The sequence below is a fragment of the Symphodus melops genome (assembly GCF_947650265.1).
Source record: "Symphodus melops genome assembly, chromosome: 19".
In the NCBI taxonomy this organism is placed as follows: domain Eukaryota; kingdom Metazoa; phylum Chordata; class Actinopteri; order Labriformes; family Labridae; genus Symphodus; species Symphodus melops.
This window is the reverse complement of record NC_136709.1, coordinates 20,800,482-20,820,182: the sequence shown is the minus strand read 5'-3', so window position 1 is coordinate 20,820,182 and position 19,701 is coordinate 20,800,482. Positions and strand designations below refer to the sequence as shown.

The 19,701-nt window shown below is 43.9% G+C and overlaps 1 protein-coding gene and 1 long non-coding RNA gene across 2 annotated transcripts in view; one reads left to right on the top strand and one right to left on the bottom strand.

Moving 5' to 3' along the window:
• fgfr3 (fibroblast growth factor receptor 3) overlaps positions 1–16,188 on the top strand; it is a 52,379-nt gene extending 36,191 nt beyond the window's left edge. The window contains exons 7-18 of the mRNA XM_079369773.1: positions 42–232; positions 4,575–4,719; positions 5,366–5,541; positions 7,765–7,913; positions 8,269–8,390; positions 8,559–8,669; positions 8,766–8,956; positions 9,166–9,288; positions 9,487–9,557; positions 11,499–11,636; positions 12,170–12,275; positions 12,960–16,188. Coding sequence (XP_079225899.1) covers positions 42–232; positions 4,575–4,719; positions 5,366–5,541; positions 7,765–7,913; positions 8,269–8,390; positions 8,559–8,669; positions 8,766–8,956; positions 9,166–9,288; positions 9,487–9,557; positions 11,499–11,636; positions 12,170–12,275; positions 12,960–13,124 — 1,688 coding nt within the window. The 3' untranslated portion in view covers positions 13,125–16,188. The remainder of the gene's footprint in view (positions 1–41; positions 233–4,574; positions 4,720–5,365; positions 5,542–7,764; positions 7,914–8,268; positions 8,391–8,558; positions 8,670–8,765; positions 8,957–9,165; positions 9,289–9,486; positions 9,558–11,498; positions 11,637–12,169; positions 12,276–12,959) is intronic.
• Positions 7,505–18,761, bottom strand: LOC306840515. The gene is made up of 3 exons (XR_013781337.1): positions 17,098–18,761; positions 13,179–17,067; positions 7,505–7,518 (listed from the first exon to the last, which is right to left on the bottom strand). It is a non-coding gene; the product is annotated as an uncharacterized lncRNA (long non-coding RNA).
• Positions 18,762–19,701: the final 940 nt, after the last annotated feature.

The window sequence follows — 19,701 nt, the reverse complement described above, 5'->3', positions numbered from 1 at the left end:
TGCATCACTTTTTACTAACGACGACGTGCTTTTTCTCGCAGAGCGTTCCCCTCACAGGCCGATCCTCCAAGCGGGCCTCCCAGCCAATCAGACGGTGGTAGTGGGCAGTGACGTGGAGTTCCACTGTAAGGTTTACAGCGACGCCCAGCCACACATCCAGTGGCTGAAACACATCGAGGTCAACGGCAGCCGCTACGGCCCCGACGGCGTTCCCTACGTCAACATCCTGAAGGTGGGTCTGCAGCCCCGCACGGCGTCACACTAATGAGGCCAAGTTTCAGCGCCGTAGCCTGGAGTAGCACTGAACATTTCACCGATAATTAATCGCTCCTAAATGTCTTGTTTAATGAGTTTTTACAGCAGGTGGGTCTTCGGAGGCCCTGCAGGTTTTTCTCACTGCAGTTCAGAATTGATGAGCTCCTTGCTCAAACACTACACCTTCATTAAGTGGCATAAAAACCTCACATGCACTCTAACGCATACTGCAACGTATACAAATCTGTACTCATTAATGTGGTAATTACACTTCAAATTACAGTCTTTGTTTGCATTTTATCTTCACATCTTATGCCCTCACACATTTGGTAAAGATAGATTAAATTATGGCAACAATGAGCGAGGCCATCCCGACTGTTTTTGAGAGTTATCTGAGGTCGTGCTACAGTGAAGGAATGATGCATCCAGTTGCTGATTTGGCCGATGTCTTGAATTTTATTTTTTTTTTTAATAAATGGCTCAGGTGGATTTTTGATTTATTTTTTTTTTAGGTTATTTTGAGGGCTTTTGGGCTGGAAATATGGGGGGGGGTCAGGAGTCAATTTTGGGTCTACACTGGGATGAGTATTATAGCATGTGGACTCTTACTCTACAGTACCAACTGAGTTAAACCAGCGCCCCCTGGATTAAAAACATAACCCGTGTTGTTTGTCTTCGCTGTGGGTGCATCTGAAAGAAGTCTTTCTGAATCAGAAGCGCTCCCTCGTGAAATGCTGTAAAGGTTAAACAAACTGAGCTGGGAAGGCGTCAGAGAGTCTTCGGAGGCTTTGGTCCCGTTAAAGAGCAGCTCCTGGAGGTGTCAGCGCTCCACGCCGTGTTGCTGTTCAAGAATAGAGTAGAAAGCATTCCTCACCAAAGAGGACAACACCCTCAGCCCGCTGTGAGGAGTGAGCGGAGAGGGGAAGACTCCCATCCACAAACCAAGACGGCCTTTTGCTTTCTTATTTGGCCTTCCATCTTTTTCCTTTTTTTTTTCTGCCTCTGCAGAGAGCTGGGGAATAAAACAAACATCTGGTTTGGACTAAGTTAACTGCCGTGGTGGCGGCAACGCAGGGAGAGAGACAGGCTCTGTAAACCACCGCTGCCGTCAGATGTGCTGCGTCGCGTGGTTTGAGGAGGAGGAGGAGGAGGAGAGAGAGAGAGGGAAGAGGCACCCAAAAAAGCTATGGAAAAAATGAGGGAAGCTGCACAAGGAAGGGCAAAGTCAGCATGGAGAGAATATGTAACAGAGTGGTGGGTAAAGATGGCGGGCGAGAGAATGAGTTGAGGCAGGGAGACAGTTAGAGGGAACAATAAATAAATAAGAGGCAACAAGCCCTTTACAACATGGACTCTTATAATGGCTGCTGGTTCTGTGTTCACCGGTGAGTAGAGTGATGAGGAAAGTTCAGGCTCTGACCTCTGCAGCAGTAATGGATGTTTGAGGTTGAAGCCTTAATGAATAACCTTGATGGGGGGGGGGGCCTGATCAACACTCGCTTCTCACTGTGTTGTCCTTTCATACCTCTCCCCACACATTTTAAACAAAATATATTTTGTTGTAATCCTGCAGAGAGCACGAAGGAAAGGGCGAGACTGTTCATGATTACAGCTTTAAACAACATGGCATCAGAAAATCTCCGCAACTTCAAGGAAACGTTTGAAATACCTTTTTATGCAAATTAATTCCAGTCTCATATCATACAGTAACTATGACGCTACAACAAGCAGCATATTAGCTTAGCTTAGCATAAACACTGGAAACAGGTTCAAACTGCAAACCTGGCTGTGATAACAAAACATGCTTAAATAGTTGTTTAAATGAATGAAGAAGTCGATTTCTCACAATTGTCCATTCAACATTTTGCAGTGTTACTGAAGTGTTTTCAGATGCAATTTTTAAAAAAGTTAGCAGAGCTTTGAGACAGTTCGACGGATGTGAGGAAAATAGGAAAAAAGAGTCTTCTACAGATGAAGGAGCGGAGAGACAGAGAGGAAAAAGGAGAGAAAGAGGAGGAGGAGGAGGGGAGAGACAGTCCAACAAAAAGCGAAGAGCTGGGGAAAGCAAGCCTGACAGCTCAGACCGCGGCTCCATGCTCTATTTTCAACTACCACATAATTGAAACAGTATTTACAGAGATCTGTGGGCCTCCCTCTCTCTCCCTCTCCCGCTCCCTCTCTCTCTCTCTCCCTCTCGCCCCACCACGTTCATTCAGACTCCCTGCATCATTTCATGTGTGGTATATAGTGTAGGAGTTAAATACAGCTGTGTGTGCATGAAGGAGGGAGTCCTGCAAGTTTTTTTTTTTGTTTGGTTTTTTTTTGAGAAATGCCTGAATCGCTCTTTTGATGCCTGGAAAAAGAGTTAACGATGAGCGACTCGCCCGGCGTGGGGGGAGGGAGAGGGAGGCGTCTGGAGCCAAGCCCTGGATGTTCATTAAGCAGCCATAAAACATGATATGTTTTCTCCTTTATGTGCTTTGCCTGTTTAATTATTCATCGACAGTTACTCTACGGGAGAGCCTGTCACGAGCGATGTGTGTGCGTGAGCATGTGTAAGTGTGTGTTCATGCACTTGGCGAACACACTTTGGGAGATTGACATACTGTAATGCCTTTAATCTACTGTTAGACAGTTTGTGTTACTGTGTGTGTGTGTGTGTGTGTGTGTGTGTGTGTGTGTGTGTGTGTGTGTGTGTGTGTGTGTGTGTGTGTGTGTGTGTGTGTGTGTGTGTGTGTGTGTGTGTGTGTGTGTGTGTGTGTGTGTGTGTGTGTGTGTGTGTGTCTTTCTATACTTGTGTGGACCAACACTTGACAAACAGCCTTTGTTGTGAGGACATTTTTCCTTGTATGGAATTTTTGCATGCTGGGATTGATGTTTACGTCCCTCTTAATGCGTCCATATTAATAAACAGTCATTTGAGCTTATGTGAAAATAGTTCCACTGTTTTATTATACTGTACATACTGTATGCTCTTGCAAGACTTTGCAGTAAAGGCTTCACTGTGCCTCTCAATTTTCCCTTCACAGAGTGTTGTCAGTAAACACACTGAGGCCCACAGTAGGTTGAAACTGTCCAACGTGACAGAGAAAGACGCCGGGAGGTACTGGTGTCGCGCCTCCAACTTTGTAGGCAAGTCAGAAAACTCTTTCTGGCTTAAGTTACACAAAGCAGGTAAATGGCGAGTTCAGCGCGTCAGCCGCCTTTCACCCTGTTTGATTCTCTGCTGCGTCTCCTCCTCTCTGCAGGGCTCCTCTTGTTTCTGGGTTTTGATTGGCTCAGCTGGCTTGCTAATAGGACAAACACGCACACACATATTTCCTTTGCTGGGATCTGAGTTCAAATGCTCTCATTGCGTTAGCTCATAGCTATTATTCGTTACAACACCCAGCGCCACTTTGTCTTCCTCTCCGATCAATAACAAACACAATGTCCCTGCTTTAATTACTGCAGTAGCTTCAAAAGTCTCACCCTCGATTTCTCACAAACCACCTTCAGACACAAACACGCAAAGATGAAAAGAGATGAGAAACCCTCCGCCGAATCAAACCGCACACAAACACACACAGTTATTGATTTCCCTGGGAGTGCATCCACCAGCTCCATTAATGTGCTTTTATATGAAAGCATGGCGCAGGACTCTGATTCATGGCTCAGCCTGAATGTCACTGTTCATTACCAAAGACTCCCCCCCCCCCCCCCCCCCCCCCCCCCCCCCCCCAAACCCTCCACCAAGCCACATCAGACAGTGGGTTTGAAAGTGACCCCCCCACTGATCATCACACTGCCCACGAGTCAAAGGGAGAAGCCACGACAGCAGCGTCACACTTCAGTCATTTCAAGCTGATTTATAATTAGGCGTGCACAAACTTAAGGATATTTAAAAGTCTTTGTAGGTTTGTTCATGAGAAACTTTTAAAAATGCAATCAACATGTTTATTGCATCAGGGCACAGCATAGCAGATCCCAACAAACAACTTCCAGTATTTCTGGAAGTTTCCCCAAAGCAGCGTCCAACACAGCGAGCTCAATTTAATGTTGAAGGTTTACACTTGTTTTTTATCCCCTCAAGACTTTTTCTTCAAAATGAGACAGTTTGACTTGATGAGGCTGAGTGTGGTGTTGGATTAAAGTGGGGAACGCCGTGCGCAGCGGGGTGATGGTGCAGCTTGGGTGATTCCAGATGTTGGTGACTCCTCTCCTCTGTCCTTTCCTTCCAGGGTGTTTATGGTGTTTCCTCTAAGAAGCTTTGGGCTCATAATATCCTTTCTCTCTCTCTCTTTCTTTTCTCCATCCTCCCTCCCTCTCCTCCTCCACAGACGGCTGGTATTAACACTACAGATAAGGAGCTCGAGGTGCTCTTCTTGACCAATGTGTCTTTTGAGGATGCGGGCGAGTATACTTGTCTGGCAGGGAACTCTATCGGCTATGCTTACCACTCTGCCTGGCTGACGGTGCTTCCAGGTATATTCCTCCTCTCCGCCTGGGTCTTATTGTCCTCTTCTTCCCCTTTAAATGTTCTGTGACGGTGCTTCCAGGTATATTCCTCCTCTCCGCCTGGGTCTTATTGTCCTCTTCTTCCCCTTTAAATGTTCTGAAACCATCATCACTACTGTAATTATGTTTTAACTATGTCATATTTTGCTTAGTAGCACACTCCTCCGCGTTCATTTTCAAACCTATTGTTGCACATTAACGCAAATTGTTCCACGTTAACACATTTGGAAAGCGCTGCGGCTGAGTCACCGGCCCTTTAATTGGACAAAGCAAACATAAAATCCAGCTTTTTTTTTTATCAGAGTGGATTTGTCTCAAGGCTACGAGGCAATTTAAGGAGATTTTTGTGTTCGGTGTTCAGCACTATAATTAACTCCCTGGGGAGAAGCATATCACAGGCACAATTACCTGCTGCCGCGTAAAACTACAAGCAGAGGACTGTGTGATCTGTTTTGATTTATAGATCTGCTCCCCTGATTCTGCGTTAGTGACGTGTTGCTACTGAGCTTTCAATCATGACGAGCGATGACATGTTGGGACGTGGTGGATGATGTTTCGTCTTATTTGTGGTTTGATGCGTGTTATTTGGCCCCCCCCCCGTGTTTCTCCAAAGAAGTGAGCCCGGAGAAGGAAGACTACTACGCCGACATCCTCATCTACGTGACGGGCTGCGTCCTCTTCATCCTCGCCGTGGTCATCGTGGTCCTGTGCCGCATGAGGATGACCACTCAGAAGACGCTGCCCACGCCGCCCGTGCAAAAGCTGTCCAAGTTCCCCCTCAAGAGACAGGTAACAGAAAGTAGATACAAGATTCGTACAGACACTTTCGCCTCCTTTTCTCACTTCCTGTTTATTTATCAAATCTTGAAGCTTTGGTGCGATAATATGCAGACGATGTGATCGAATTCATGAGGCTATGTGGGCTTTATCTGATGAAAACTCTTGGAGACTTGCTTGTAGAAAAAGAACAATTTGATAACTTCAACTCTAATTTCAGTACAGCATGCTCGAGTCCTTGAAATTCTTGATTTATTCCAGGCACAGTTGGTATGGTAAAAATTAAGATTTGTTAGATTTTTCGAAATTCATTGTGTCAGATTCTGTTTTTAGCTCTTTTCTTCTTCTAAATTGAACTGCAAAACAACGTTAGGGAGTCACTTTGTTAACTCAAGGAAGCTCCCAAATTAGCCCGGGGGAGTCATGGAAAAAGACCGTCATTCTTCTTCTGCAGCCGTGCCACAATGAGAAACCTGCAGAAGAGTTTTGTAATGTCTGTCTTTTTAAGCGTCTCCACGTTTTTTAAAGGACAAAGTTCAAGCAGCAGCGTCTCACGCAGGTCGGGGTATAAATACACAGAGACGCTTATTGGAGGTCTATGTGCTCTAGATCTGTCTCCATGCTGCTGTTTTGATGACGTTCTGCGGACGCTGGAAGGCAGCACACTGGTGACATGTGTTCGCGTTTATCTTGGAGGAGGTTCAGCTCAGGGATATTTATGCCCCTCCTGTGACTGTCAGTGTTAGTTTTAGATTTCACTCTCTGGGTAACACACTCTCTCGCCCCTCAACTGTTTTGGGGAGAAACATGGAGCGCAGCAGCAGCTGCATCGCCGCAGTCTGCCGATCTCTTCACGTCATCGTCTCTCAGGACTTCATTCACATCAACTCGGAGCAAAAGTTCAAACAGAATTCAGACCCAGGCGAGGAATACCGAGTCCTCTTTGAGGCCTTCATCATTTAAGTGTTTCACTCCTCACAGTGAAGAAAGTAGAAGACTGCTTCTTTGGAAACTGAACACAGAACTTTTAAAACCTCAATCTGGGTAAATCTGTGATGAGAAGAAGCTGATCAAACATATTTCTCCTCAGTATTCCTTGTTATGTAAACGCCTGGATATATCAGGTATGAAGCTTATCTTTGCTCTAATTGTGGCCTCTAAATCTCTTCTATTCTTCTTCCTTCATAAACATGCTCTTATAAGGCAGCGCAGGGAGAGATCTTATTGCATTTTTCTGTAATCTTTGCTTCGTTTTTGTAAAGCTAATCTCCCGCTTCTCTCCTTTCTTTTTCATAACTCTGGCTAAATCTCCCATAACCCCTCTGGCATGTTCTATCAGATATTACTTTTCATGCCTCTCAAAATTGTGGTGGGTGTTTTTTTTTTTTTAAGCTTCGCAGCGTTTTTCTCATTTTCCTCCCGTGGAGAGGTGGAGGAGGGAGGTCTGGTAAGTGGACATGTTTGTTTCGGGACCCCACCTGAAGGGGTCGAGCTGGCAGACTCTGGCACAAACAGATCCATCAAAAATGCCGGGCCGGAGCCATCAGCTCCTCCCCCCACTCAGATAAATGGTGGGAGGGAGGCGAGCTGGCGGGCTCGGGCGGCAGGACCGCCGGTCTGGGATTGGAGCCGGCTGATGGATAGAGACGTCCATCCCACCTTGCCGCTCGCTCGCTCTCTCTCTCTCTCTCTCTCTCTCTCTCTCTCTCTCTCTCTCTCTCTCTCTCTCTCTCTCTCTCTCTCTCTCTCTCTCTCTCTCTCTCTCTCTCTCTCTCTCTCTCTCTCTCTCTCTCTCTCTCTCTCTCTCTCTCTCTCTCTCTCTCTCTCTCTCTCTCTCTCTCTCTCCCACCTCTTCTTCCTCCTTCATCCGTCTTTGTTAGCGCCTGCTTCCTCGCGTGCTCCGCCACAGGCCGGCTGTTTGTAAAAGTCCCGGCTGGTGTCACACGGCTGGCTGTTTGTCAGAGAAACTTCTGAATGAACTTTGACCTCCTTATGCAGAAGTTAAATGTCGTTTGATTCAAGGTTGTCTTTTTTTTTTTTTTAACGGAAGAAGAAGTTTTACTGACAGAAGGAGAGTTTTCATTTCAACTCGTTTACTTTTCTTCTCGACGCCAAATTTCAAGTTTCCGTTTCAGCATGGATGTACAGATGACAGTCTTCCCTCTGTCTCTGTGTTTGAACACACGTCAGCTCGCCCTCTTCAGAGACTATAACAGTCTGTCTTTATCACCCAAGCAGGTGTCCTTGGACTCGAACTCCTCCATGAACTCCAACACCCCATTGGTCAGGATCGCCCGCCTGTCGTCCAGCGATGGACCGATGCTCGCCAACGTCTCCGAGCTGGAGCTGCCCTCAGACCCGAAATGGGAGTTTCCTCGAACACGGTAAGAGAATCCACATTCTTCACGGCTGTTCTACACGCCTGTCAGAGAGCGACATGTTTCTGATACATCAGCTCTGTTGTGCTGGGAAAACATGCAAGCCGGCGATACATCAAGGTCACAGAGACACCCTCCTCCACAGTTATGTGCTTGGCAGTCAAATCAGCATCAGTGGAAACTGCAGAGAGGAATTAAAAAAACACAAGTGGATGTAGCCTGCAGTCCTGCTAAATGCCAACAGAGGGCGACTCTACTGGCGATTAACAAACGCGTCGCTAATCTGGAAGTGTCCACTGAATAACACAGTTTACAACAACAACAAATTCCTGACTTTTCTTTGTTGTTGTTTTTCTTCCAGGCTGACTCTGGGGAAACCTCTGGGCGAGGGCTGCTTCGGTCAGGTGGTGATGGCCGAGGCAATCGGCATCGACAAGGAGAAGCCCAACAAGCCGCTCACTGTTGCTGTGAAAATGTTGAAAGGTTTGTGATCGTTTTTGAACCTGACCTCGGATGTTGGAGAAGACTGCATTGTTCCACTGTATTTTACCCGTAGAATAAAATCTTCTCCGTCTCTCACAACTCAAATCTTTGTCTCTGTTCACCACCATGGGATCTTCTAATCTGGCTTCCTGCCCTTGTTTTTTTTAGACGACGCCACAGATAAAGACTTGTCAGACCTGGTGTCGGAGATGGAGATGATGAAGATGATCGGGAAACACAAAAACATAATCAACCTGCTGGGAGCGTGCACGCAGGACGGTGAGGCGGCAGCACGTCACGGAGGCGATAATAATAATCCACACATTTCTGCTCTCCGTCCTGTGACTGAGCGCGTGTGCTCCGTGTTCCTCGCAGGTCCTCTGTACGTCCTGGTGGAATACGCCTCTAAAGGGAACCTGAGGGAGTACCTGCGGGCGCGGCGGCCTCCGGGCATGGACTACTCCTTCGACACGTGTAAAATCCCAGACGAGCAGCTCACCTTCAAAGACCTGGTGTCCTGTGCCTACCAGGTTGCCCGAGGCATGGAGTACCTCGCCTCGCAGAAGGTCAGAGCGGGGATGATGCACAAATATTCAGAAACTTCTGAGCCTGTGGGTTCATGTTTAGTGGACCTGATATTTTTGATTATGATTGAGCTATTTCTAAACTTCCAGAAAAGATGTTTGTTGATGGGAAATGGAAGTTGTCTTTGCTTGTACGTGTGTGCGTGTTTGAAATGTGTGTGTGTTTGATGTCTTTGCTCTTCCTCCCTCAGTGTATCCACAGAGACCTGGCGGCCAGAAACGTCCTCGTGACGGAGGACAACGTGATGAAGATCGCCGACTTCGGTCTGGCCAGAGACGTGCACAACATAGACTACTACAAAAAGACCACAAACGTGAGTCGTCACAACTTCCTGTTTTTCTGAATTATCTGAGAATGACAAGAATGAATAACGAGGTGCCTCAAACTGATCAGAATACGTCTGTATGCTTATTGTGATGAGTTCAAGGACAGTCTGGACAGAACAGACTGTGTTTCTCTCGGATCAGTACAGAATGGTTCTGCTGACTGAAGCGCTTCTCTGTTGTTGCAGGGTCGTCTGCCCGTGAAATGGATGGCTCCGGAGGCTCTGTTCGACCGGGTCTACACGCACCAGAGCGACGTGTGAGTTAGCACAAACCCGGCCCGTCACATGCCGACTGTCCGCTCATGTGTAGCTCGCTGTACCGCCGGAGGAATCCGGGTGTTGAAATAATCACGACGGAGCACGTTAGCATCAAACGCTGAGTCTGTGCGTGTGAATATGGAATCGCAGCGTTCCCTCTCCAAATATTTCCCGCTCGCTGTCATCCGCGCTCGCTTCACAATCCTGAGCTTCACATTCCTCGCTGCGTTTGTTCTCTAATCTCCGATCAAGATCAATGAGAGGAAGGCAAAAAGAGACCCAACCTGTGAGTCCAACCTCAGCAGAAGAGAAGGAGATCGGGGGGGGTCGGGGGGGTTTTATTAAAGGGGGTCCCTCTGGGTGTTTTTCCACAATGATTCAAACCAATCACCAACGCTCCTTTTGATGACCTCTCCTGTGTCTGCTGCCATCAGGAGGAGAAAGGCGACTTTAGGCTAGGAGGTCACAAAGTCAATCTGCCCCCCCCCTCTCCCCTCCCCATGTCAGACGTCGTGTCCCCAGCTCAACCATCCAAGCCAAACACGGGCCCCTGTCAACACTGGCTCGCCGTGTGATTACAGCAGACTGGGAGCGGGCCGAGAGCAGAATCAGCCCGCTCTGTTATTTCAGCAGGTCTGGATTACAGAGTCCGTCCTCCCGCCAAACCTCCTCCTCCTTTTTTACAGTAGTCGCTCTGCAGCCAGTTTACTCTCACAATCCTCGGGGGACTCTGACTTCTGACCTGTGATGGTTTCAACCGTTTCCCTCAAACAGCCGGGGAAACATTCAAACACTTTTCAACAAATCTGTCACACAATCAAACGACCAGACGGGGAAATCGTTGGAAAAGGCGCTCGCACGCCACTAAAACATGACGCAGCTGTCAAACATGTAAACGTGTCTTTTTTTCACTGATTGTTCAATCTGTCAATGTCGTCACATTTTCAATACATTTAGCCTCGACGTGGACCTCGTTAATTCTTCTGCTGGTTAGTTTTTCTTTTCACGTCACCAAACTCGCTGAGTTGAGGATTTTAACTTTGAGCCTCAGAGGTGTTCCAGGATCTATAAAAACTGTGTAGAATAAATCTTACTCCACTTTCACACTCTCGAACCCTTTGAAAGCAGCAAAGTGGATGAAGAATAAAACATCTGGTGTGTTGGAGGGAGGAGGAGGAAGGGGCCGGTTGTCCCCTCGTAGCAGAGATGAAGCTCAGTGATAACGATGAGACGGTCAGCGTTATCGGCTCCTCGTCACAGACGTCTCTCTTCTCTCTCTCTCTCTCTTTGCATGATGAACCAATCGGCTCGCTCTGCAGCCGCTGCTTTCAGCGCTCTGGACCCGAGCGAGGATAATTAGATTAAACCTGCAGAGGGAGGAGGGGTCCGATTCTGATTCTAGCAGCCTGACTTAATAAAGCCTCATTATCCGATTACCTTCACTAGTTCAGCCAGTTACCGGAGAATTCTACCTTCTTTTCTTTTTATCATCCAGCTTCTAAACGCCCTGATGAGAAGAGACTATATCTGAGTTTTATTGAAAGTAATGAACCGATCCGGATGTTTGTCAGCCGTTCGCTGGCTTTTGTTGACGTTATAAAAAGCTAAAGTTACGGGACGATCACATTTCCTGCTTTGCTCGAACGCATCATGAGCTGTATTTCTTCACAACGACTTTGAGTCTCCCCCCGCGTCTCCTGTCTCCGACTTCAGGGTTGATTTTCACAAGTTATTGACCGACTGTCCGACACGATGAGAAAGTCTCATTGATTCTTAAATTGGATGCAGTAAACATTATTGAAGATCAATATTTCCTCCGAACAGATTCATCAGTTTATCAGACGAACACCGCTTCAGGCAACGAGCAGCGTTCGACCTCTGTTCACTGTGTGTGTTTAACGTGTGTGTGTGTGTGTGTGTGTGTGTGTGTGTGTGTTCAGGTGGTCTTACGGGGTGCTGCTGTGGGAGATCTTCACCCTGGGCGGCTCTCCTTACCCAGGGATCCCAGTAGAAGAACTGTTTAAGCTGCTGAAGGAGGGACATCGGATGGACAAACCTGCAAACTGCACACATGAACTGTGAGTCACGCTCAGGTTGATCACGGCGTCACAGGAAGTATCTGAGTGCAGAGCTGAGACCAGAACATCAATCTAAATGTCTCCAGCCTCAGATAACTTTGTGCATTATCAGAATCTCACTTCATGTGTCCCTGCTTGGTTTTAAACGATGAAAAGTCTTTGATCAGTCATTTGAAACTCTTGGTAAAAGTCTGATTTCGATGAATGCTGTTGATCGATAAATCCATCTTATCGATCACTGCAGATCACCGGCTCGCTGCGGTTTGTCCTCCACTCTGTGGTTGTGAAAAGGAAAACTTCCACGCCTGTAATTTGCGGTGAGCGGTGTCGTCTTTCAGCTGGAAACAAATGAAAGTGAAGACCGACCAGTTAAACCAGAAAGAAATGACAGCGAGCCTTTACTTCGCTTTAACCTCAATTACAGAGCGTCGCCTTCCAGCTGCAGACCAAAGCAATCCACTTCAGATCAGAGGATATTTATTTGAAGTGTTTGGAGCTGCAGAGTCACCGAGCTTTGATGTGTTTGTTTTCAGGTACATGATCATGAGGGAGTGCTGGCACGCTGTGCCGTCACAGAGGCCGACCTTCAGACAGCTGGTAGAAGATCACGACCGGGTTTTATCAATGACCTCCACCGATGTAAGTCTCCCTGCACGACTGCTGCTCACTCATAGCATGGACACACCAGGAAAAACACAGAAATACACCTCGAGTTTTAACCTTCAGCTTTACAGCCCCGACGGGAGATTTGGATAAAAAAAAACGAGACTCAGACAACAGAAAGAAAATAAAAACATGAAATACAAAAATACCACGAGAGTGAGCCGGCGTCACGAAACACGAAACTGAGGATATTTAAAAACATCCATAAAACCATCGTTTAAACCAAAATAAAAAGATCAGTCATCGCCTTGGACGCCCGCGGACTTAAAGTGGGCGTGGCTTACTGAAGGATTGTGCACATGTTGTTGATTGAAAAGACATTTATGAAGGAGACAACTTTTAGTAGTTTTGGTCAAACATTGGTTTTTGTCATCAAAGACCAGATCTTTTTTTCCAGAACAAATGGAAAGATATCGAGAAATTACGATTTGTTGGATGCCATTGTTAGGACACTTCTTGTTTTTTAAACTGTCATTAAACTCCTGCAGAATGTCGACAAATTTAAAGGAAAAAGAGATTTTTAGTCATGTTTTTTTTTCTGCTCATTAACCGTCTAAAAATAGAGTTAAACTACATGCTGTCATTTTTTACTTCCTTGTGTGACCACAAAATGATTTCACAGTGACAGCCCGGTCTGACCTCTGACCTCTCCTCTGACAGGAGTACTTGGACCTGGCGGTGCCCTTCGAGCAGTACTCTCCCACCTGTCAGGACTCCAACAGCACCTGCTCGTCAGGAGACGACTCGGTTTTCGCCCACGACCCGCTGCCTGACGAGCCCTGTCTTCCCAAACCGCTCCCCAGTAACGGGGCGATCAGGACATAAAACCTGAGCCGGGGAGGGGGGGGGGGGGAGAGAGAGAGACTGAACTTTGACCACCTCGCTCATAAACTCCTCAAGATGTGGAAATTCAAACTCTGCATGCAACACCTCCACAGCTCTTCTTCTCGTCTTAAACTGAGTCTTCCTCCTCCTCCTCCTCCTCCTCCTTCTCCCCAAGAGACTCCTGAAACGTTGAAGGATTATTTTTTTTTCTGCCGTTGAAATCATGTTTGTGTTCCTCTTTTCAGAAATGAAATTATATTTTTGTACTCGGGCCAGTCTTTTCTTACAGACAATCTGTGCGGTGAAACCATTCCGTGCCTACTGGGATAGAAACAAAAACCTCCTGAGACCTAAAAGGACAAAAAAAAAAAAAAAAAAAAGGGACTGACAGGTTGTAAGAGGAGGCGATGAAGGGTATTGGTCAGTGACTGGTTGGAGATTCAGTCGGCGAGGATCTCTGATTGTTCTTCTGCACTCCGACTGGGACGACAGTTCTCAAGGACAGATCCATCGGCAGCATCCCAGCGACGCTCCGTGATGTGACTCGTTCTTCCTCAGACTCTCAGTAACTCGTCTACGATGCTTCAGACGATTTTCTTACAGATTTTTAAATCATCATCCAGAAACACTGTTTTGTGATAATCATGGAACAAACTCGTCATCGGACAGTCGGGCGACGTTTCAGGGTAACGTCAGTAATTAGTACAGCAAGGTTCGGAGGTTTTATATATATATATATATATCTAGAAAATGATTATTGTAAATATATAAATGGAAATATGTATCATATTGCTGGCCACAGCCGTGGACTTTAAAGACAAAGTCACACTTTTTTTTTTAAAGTATTTGTTTTTAGGATGGAAGCATTGCAATCTAGAAGACACTGTCATGAAAGTGTGAATCATGTAATCGTTGAAAGTGACACAGAAAAGGTTTATTTGAATAATTAACGTGTATATTTGTAAAGATATTTATAGACTTAACTTCAGTTTGAACGCTCTAGTTTAGGATGTTAGTACTGTACACAAAGATTTTTATTTCTTTTCTTTTTTTTTGTAACTTATTTTACATCAGAACTGCAACGTTATTTTTGACAACAGGTAGACTCCTCGTTTTTTTTTTTTTCGTTTTTTTTTATCCATCTTTTTTTCCCCCCCGTTTGTTTACAGATTTAAAATCATGAGAATGTATGACAGAGGCGATGATGATTTTTTTAAAAGAGCGAGTGTGATTCGACCTCCAGAGGACGACTCGTGGAGCGAAAGGCTCCCGCCCGAAGGGAGGCGGACGATCCTGCTGAGTTCGAACTCTGGTTTAGAAAAGTTGACGTTTGCGATATGAAAGCAACGATGAGCTCTTGCTGGGCAAGACAAAGCAGCGCTTCAAGTAATGTACCCGAGAGGCCTTTTAGTTTGACTGAAGTACTTTAAGACATCAACAACAAGCAGCTGTGAAAAAGAAGCCTTCAGAGATCCTCAGCAGAGCTTTTACATCTAATCCGACTTCAAATGCTTTTTGATTTCCCAGTGATTTACATTTTCTGTACTTCATATTAGAAACAACAGGATAAAAAATAATGCCCTTAGAAATAAGAAGCTAAAAACTCAAAGCCGACACATTATCTGTGAGATTATGTCTGAACGAGTGTTGCTGTAGATAATAAATGACTTATAGAGAAGAAGAAACACTATAAACTGCAATTCCCAGAATGCTTTTCAGCAGTAATCAGAGAACGTTGTTGGATTTTCCCTCCTCCAGTTAATTGTGGAAACATAGTGGAGAACATTGGCAACAGATTTATAACAGCAAGAGAAGAGTGACTGAATGAAAACAGATCGAATGGTGCGTTACGTTCACCGCGGATGATTTGGCGCCTTCACACGTAAATCTGAAATGTAATTAAGATATAGAAGATAAATGCAATGGGATATTCAGAATCACAGAAACTGAATCACCATGATGTAGAGCTTTCTTGAACGGTGTCAAATGTCAATATCAGTTTGATATTTTTGGTCTCTGAAGGCTTTCAACTCTTTTGTTGTAACGGAGAGGTTACAGGGTCGAGGCTTACTCGCTGTGCCGTGTTTCAGAGACGCTCACAGATGAAGGCAGACGTGTAAAGCTGGTACGTTCTTTTGTGCTTGAGGCGTTGTTTAAAAAAAAAAAAAAAAAGAAACCTGCCCAGACGTTTGAGATTTTATCGCTGCTCTATAGTATTAAAACTGAAATGAAGGCATGCTGTGTGATTTCCCACAGCTTTAAAAGAAAACTATATATACAGTATATGTGTTGGTTTGTTAATGGAGACTCTGAAGTTTGCGGTGGATCCTTCTTCCAGCTTAGTGTGCTAAAAATACAAAGTGCCAAATTAGTCTTAAAAGTCTATTTCACCGACATCTCCAGATCTCTGACACTGAATACTGCACTGTCGAATGTAGGCGGTCGGAGGTTTCATGTGCAGAGAAGGATCGTGGGATTGCCAAATTGATGGCTACCCTTTTCTTAAAAAGCAGTTGTATCTCCAGCTGACCCAGGGTCAGGGTTGAAATGTTTACAGCGTCGGTTTTTAGCAAAGTCGCGAAAGGGAAAGTAACATTCACGTGGCATTGAAGGGTTCAGAGTCGTGATTCACTCGCTGCTAAATTGAAACAGTGTTAACTTTTTACTGTGCAATGGCCTTTTTCAACGTGTTAACGCAATTTATGCAGAGAAATGTATTGCTATATATCCCAACAAGACTGTGTCAGTACTTAATAAATGCTCCTTAATATTTGAAGTACTTAAAAAGAGTGAACATTTGTATTTAATTGTGATGCTACACTGGGAGATTTTATGTATTTCAGCACCAAATTATGTACTTTTTTTCATTTTATGTGCACAGAAAGAAGGCCTTTGTAAAGTGAAAGGTTACACACATGTATTGGTATTTCTTTTTTTTTTTTTTTGTGGCCCAAATCTATGAAGTGCCTGAAACAATTTAGCTAAAACAAGAAGATTCATTTTGGTCAGTTTGAATGTATAAATGCAAAAAATAAAAATAAAAAGGCAGTTCTCACTAGAAGCAGGCTGTGTACATATTAGTCTGTCCTGTTTCCCCCCCCCCCCCCCCCCCCCCCCCCAAGTGAACTAAACAAGAGGGCACTTGTGTAAAGTTTGGATGGATCTAATGAAACGGATGCTGTTTGTTTTATTTATTCTTCCATGCTGGGTAAAAGCTTTCCCTATGGTGAGAGTATTTTTATTCATAGCTATCTGCTTTTCAGTGTTGTTTTTCATTAAAGAGCCAGAAGATGATGACAATGACGATGTAGAGTAGTCATTTTACTAAATGCTGTTGCTCCCCAGCAGGCTTCATTTATCTTTGATTTGATTTGGTTTGTTGCCCTCCCTGGCTTCACTTTATTTGTACACGTCAAGCTTTTTCCCTTTTGACATTTTAAGTATCACTTTCTCTGTGATGTCACTTTTTTTAAAGAAAGGATTTGTTGTTTTCAACATTTTTCTGGCTCGTGGAATAAAAGTAGATCATATCTGCATGATTCAAACAAGATGCAACACAAGTGAAGAAGGAACAAAACATACGACAAAAACCTAAACGCTCAACTGATGCTAATTTTATAAGTCATCCACAACACTGATTGACTCAGGGCACATTAAGTCAAACATATCAAGTTAAAAATATTTCATAATAAGCTCCTCTTTACCCAGAAATCCTCCCATTTTTACTTTTTATTAAATAAAACCAAAACCCTTAATGAGTATTGTTAAAAGCAAATTTGGCTAACTGCTAATGCTATAAGGCTAAATGCTAATTTCCCAAACTGTAAATAATTAAAATCATAAGATTGATTCTTGTAGATTAATCTTCAGACTTGATGTTTTTGGAGCTGCTTTGAAAGAGGCAAACTGTCGGTTTATGTGACAAGCTACTAGCTTAGTTAAGCTAGTAGCTTGTCACATAAACTGACAAGACTGACTTGACTAAAACGTTGGTTTAACCACATATTTTAACAGCCCTTCAAAGGTTTGATTTAAAAGTATTCTAAACATTAAAACATTAAACATTTGACGTTTTGCATTAGAAAACTTGTTCTTCACTCGTCAAATGAAAGCTATAGCGTGTTTAGCTAACTTTCAAAAGACATTAATTATCTTACTAACATCAGCCCAGATGAGATACTAGCTTGATGAGCACATTTCTCTACCATTACCACATTTTACAGGACTAATGTGCTGAGTAATTTGTGTTTCTTCATATTGTGGAAGCTAGCAAGTTAGTCTTACTAGCTTAATCAGCCTAGCATGCTAGACGATTCTCAGTCAAGCTAATCTCAAACTCATGCTATTTTAAAAAAAAATCAGAAATTATACATTTAAATGGACAACAAAAAAAAAACAAATTGAAGTAGTTTAACAGGTGATGTGTAACCAAAGCTTCGGAAGCTTTTTATCATGTTATGAAAATGGGCGTTTGTGTCAGCGTTTATTTAAGTCTGTGAGCTATATGATGCTTTACAGGGAAATGTTAAATACAACAACTCCTTATGAAGAATGAACATTCATCTTTTGGTTTCAAATTAGTAAACGTCTACAGGGAGGGCACATTTGTATTTAACCACCTGTTGTCTCCACTCTGACTGACTTATTTATTCTGTTTTCTGTTCGAATACAGTAAAACAAAAATCAGGATCAAAGATGGTGAGAGATGTGTTGTCTAAGCTTCCTTTACTGTTCATTTTTGATTCATTTTTCCGGTTGGTTGGTTTTATTTTCACACCGCACCCCTCTAACCTGACGATGTTAGTCCAGATTAATTTATAGTTTGAAATGTGCTTTTTACGTTCATGTACATGAGTAGAGTTTTATGTAGCTGTGTGAGCTGTTTTGTAAGAGTCCTCGAGAGGAAATGATTTTCATAAACACTTATTTTCTTTCCGCTATGTCACATTTCATGTTGCATTCCACGTCAGGTTTTTACAACAACAGCGAGACAGTATCCTATTTGTCCTTTGATTTTTGCTCCAATCCCTCATAATTTATTTTCCTCCCTCTGTATTCATGTTTCTAACATAGAAAGATGGAGCTAACCATTTGGCATTATGTGACTTTTTTTTTTTTTTATTATTCATAATTTGTTTGCTGCAATGTACCTGTTTTGATCATGATGAATCCTCTGTAACATTCCTCTACAAAAACCCCCTCTGGGCAAACATCTCCCACTGGGGAAAACATATATTTCACAAGTCTCTCTCTCTCTCTCTCTCTCTCTCTCTCTCTCTCTCTCTCTCCCTCTCTCTCTCTCTCTGTGCCTGACAAACTATGCTGTCAAAAAAGGTTTTCAATAAACATGTTATAATAGCGGTCGCTGTCATCGCTGTGTCTGTCTCTGAGAGAATGTATCTCCGAAAAACAAAAACCGTTTCAGTGGCGAAAACAAGTCCAACAAAAACCCAGACAGACCTTGTGATTCATGAGGAACACATTAGAAGTTTATGTAAATGAAATGAAACCAAAATATCGCAGAACACACGTCAGGGATTTGTTTATAGAGTGTCGCAGTTTGTTTTGTCTGAGGTCTTTTGTGGGTACAGTCGCAGATATCAAGGTTTGTTTTCCGTCTACACAAACCCACCGTCGATCACACTGAACATAAACAAGCTTTGGAAAAAGGGCGACACACACTCCTCCTCTTTCGCTCTGCTAATCCGATGGACAACACTGTACGAGGAGCCACATTTGCCCGCAGAGCTGTCAATCATGATAAAATAACTCATTAAAACAAAATAACCATCACACCAAAATCTGCATTCAACAAAACAAAATTGCACGTCTATTTCAACAAGGAAGGAAGAGTCAAATGTAAACGTCGGGGAAGAGTCGGGGTACGTGACCTTATACGCCAGCCAGACCGCAGGGGGAGCTCTAAATATTTTGGCATCACTCCTAAGTGGCTTCTGCTGCGTCCATCTGATTACACCGTCCTTGGTATACGTTGAGATTTGGAAGTGAAGGTTTGTTGTTGCTTTAGAGACAGCCAAGTTAGCTTAAATGTGTACATCCAGTCTTTAAGATAACTGATGCTTCATCTGTCTCTGGATAAATACTTAATGCACAAGATTTTGTTCAATCACTGTGTTCAGTAAACCCTTAACTTTTAAAGTCTTAATTCCAAGTGCACATTTTGCATTCATAGAGCCAGTTACTATTTTTCATTTCACTGTGGATTATCCGATGTTGAAATCCTGCCATATTCTGATTTCTTTATCCGGTTACCGACACTTGAACAAAGGTTTTTGCACAATAATAGCAATAAAATAATTTGCAGATACCTAAAAAGGTATGTAGCTACAAGTGGCTGCAGTCAGGAAAAGTAAACTGGTAGTAGACAGCAGTGAAGGAGCTCCTGTTTAACTCTAAATCGAAGCAGTATTCACCTTAAATTGCAGCAGGAAATGCAGGCAGCACATGTTTCTGCCTCCAGTTCCTGTTGATTCTGTCACACAGTGAACAAATTAGCCTCTCATAGCATCTTAACTGCTCTTTAATCACAGAGAGTCTTTGCCTCTCTCTCTTTGTT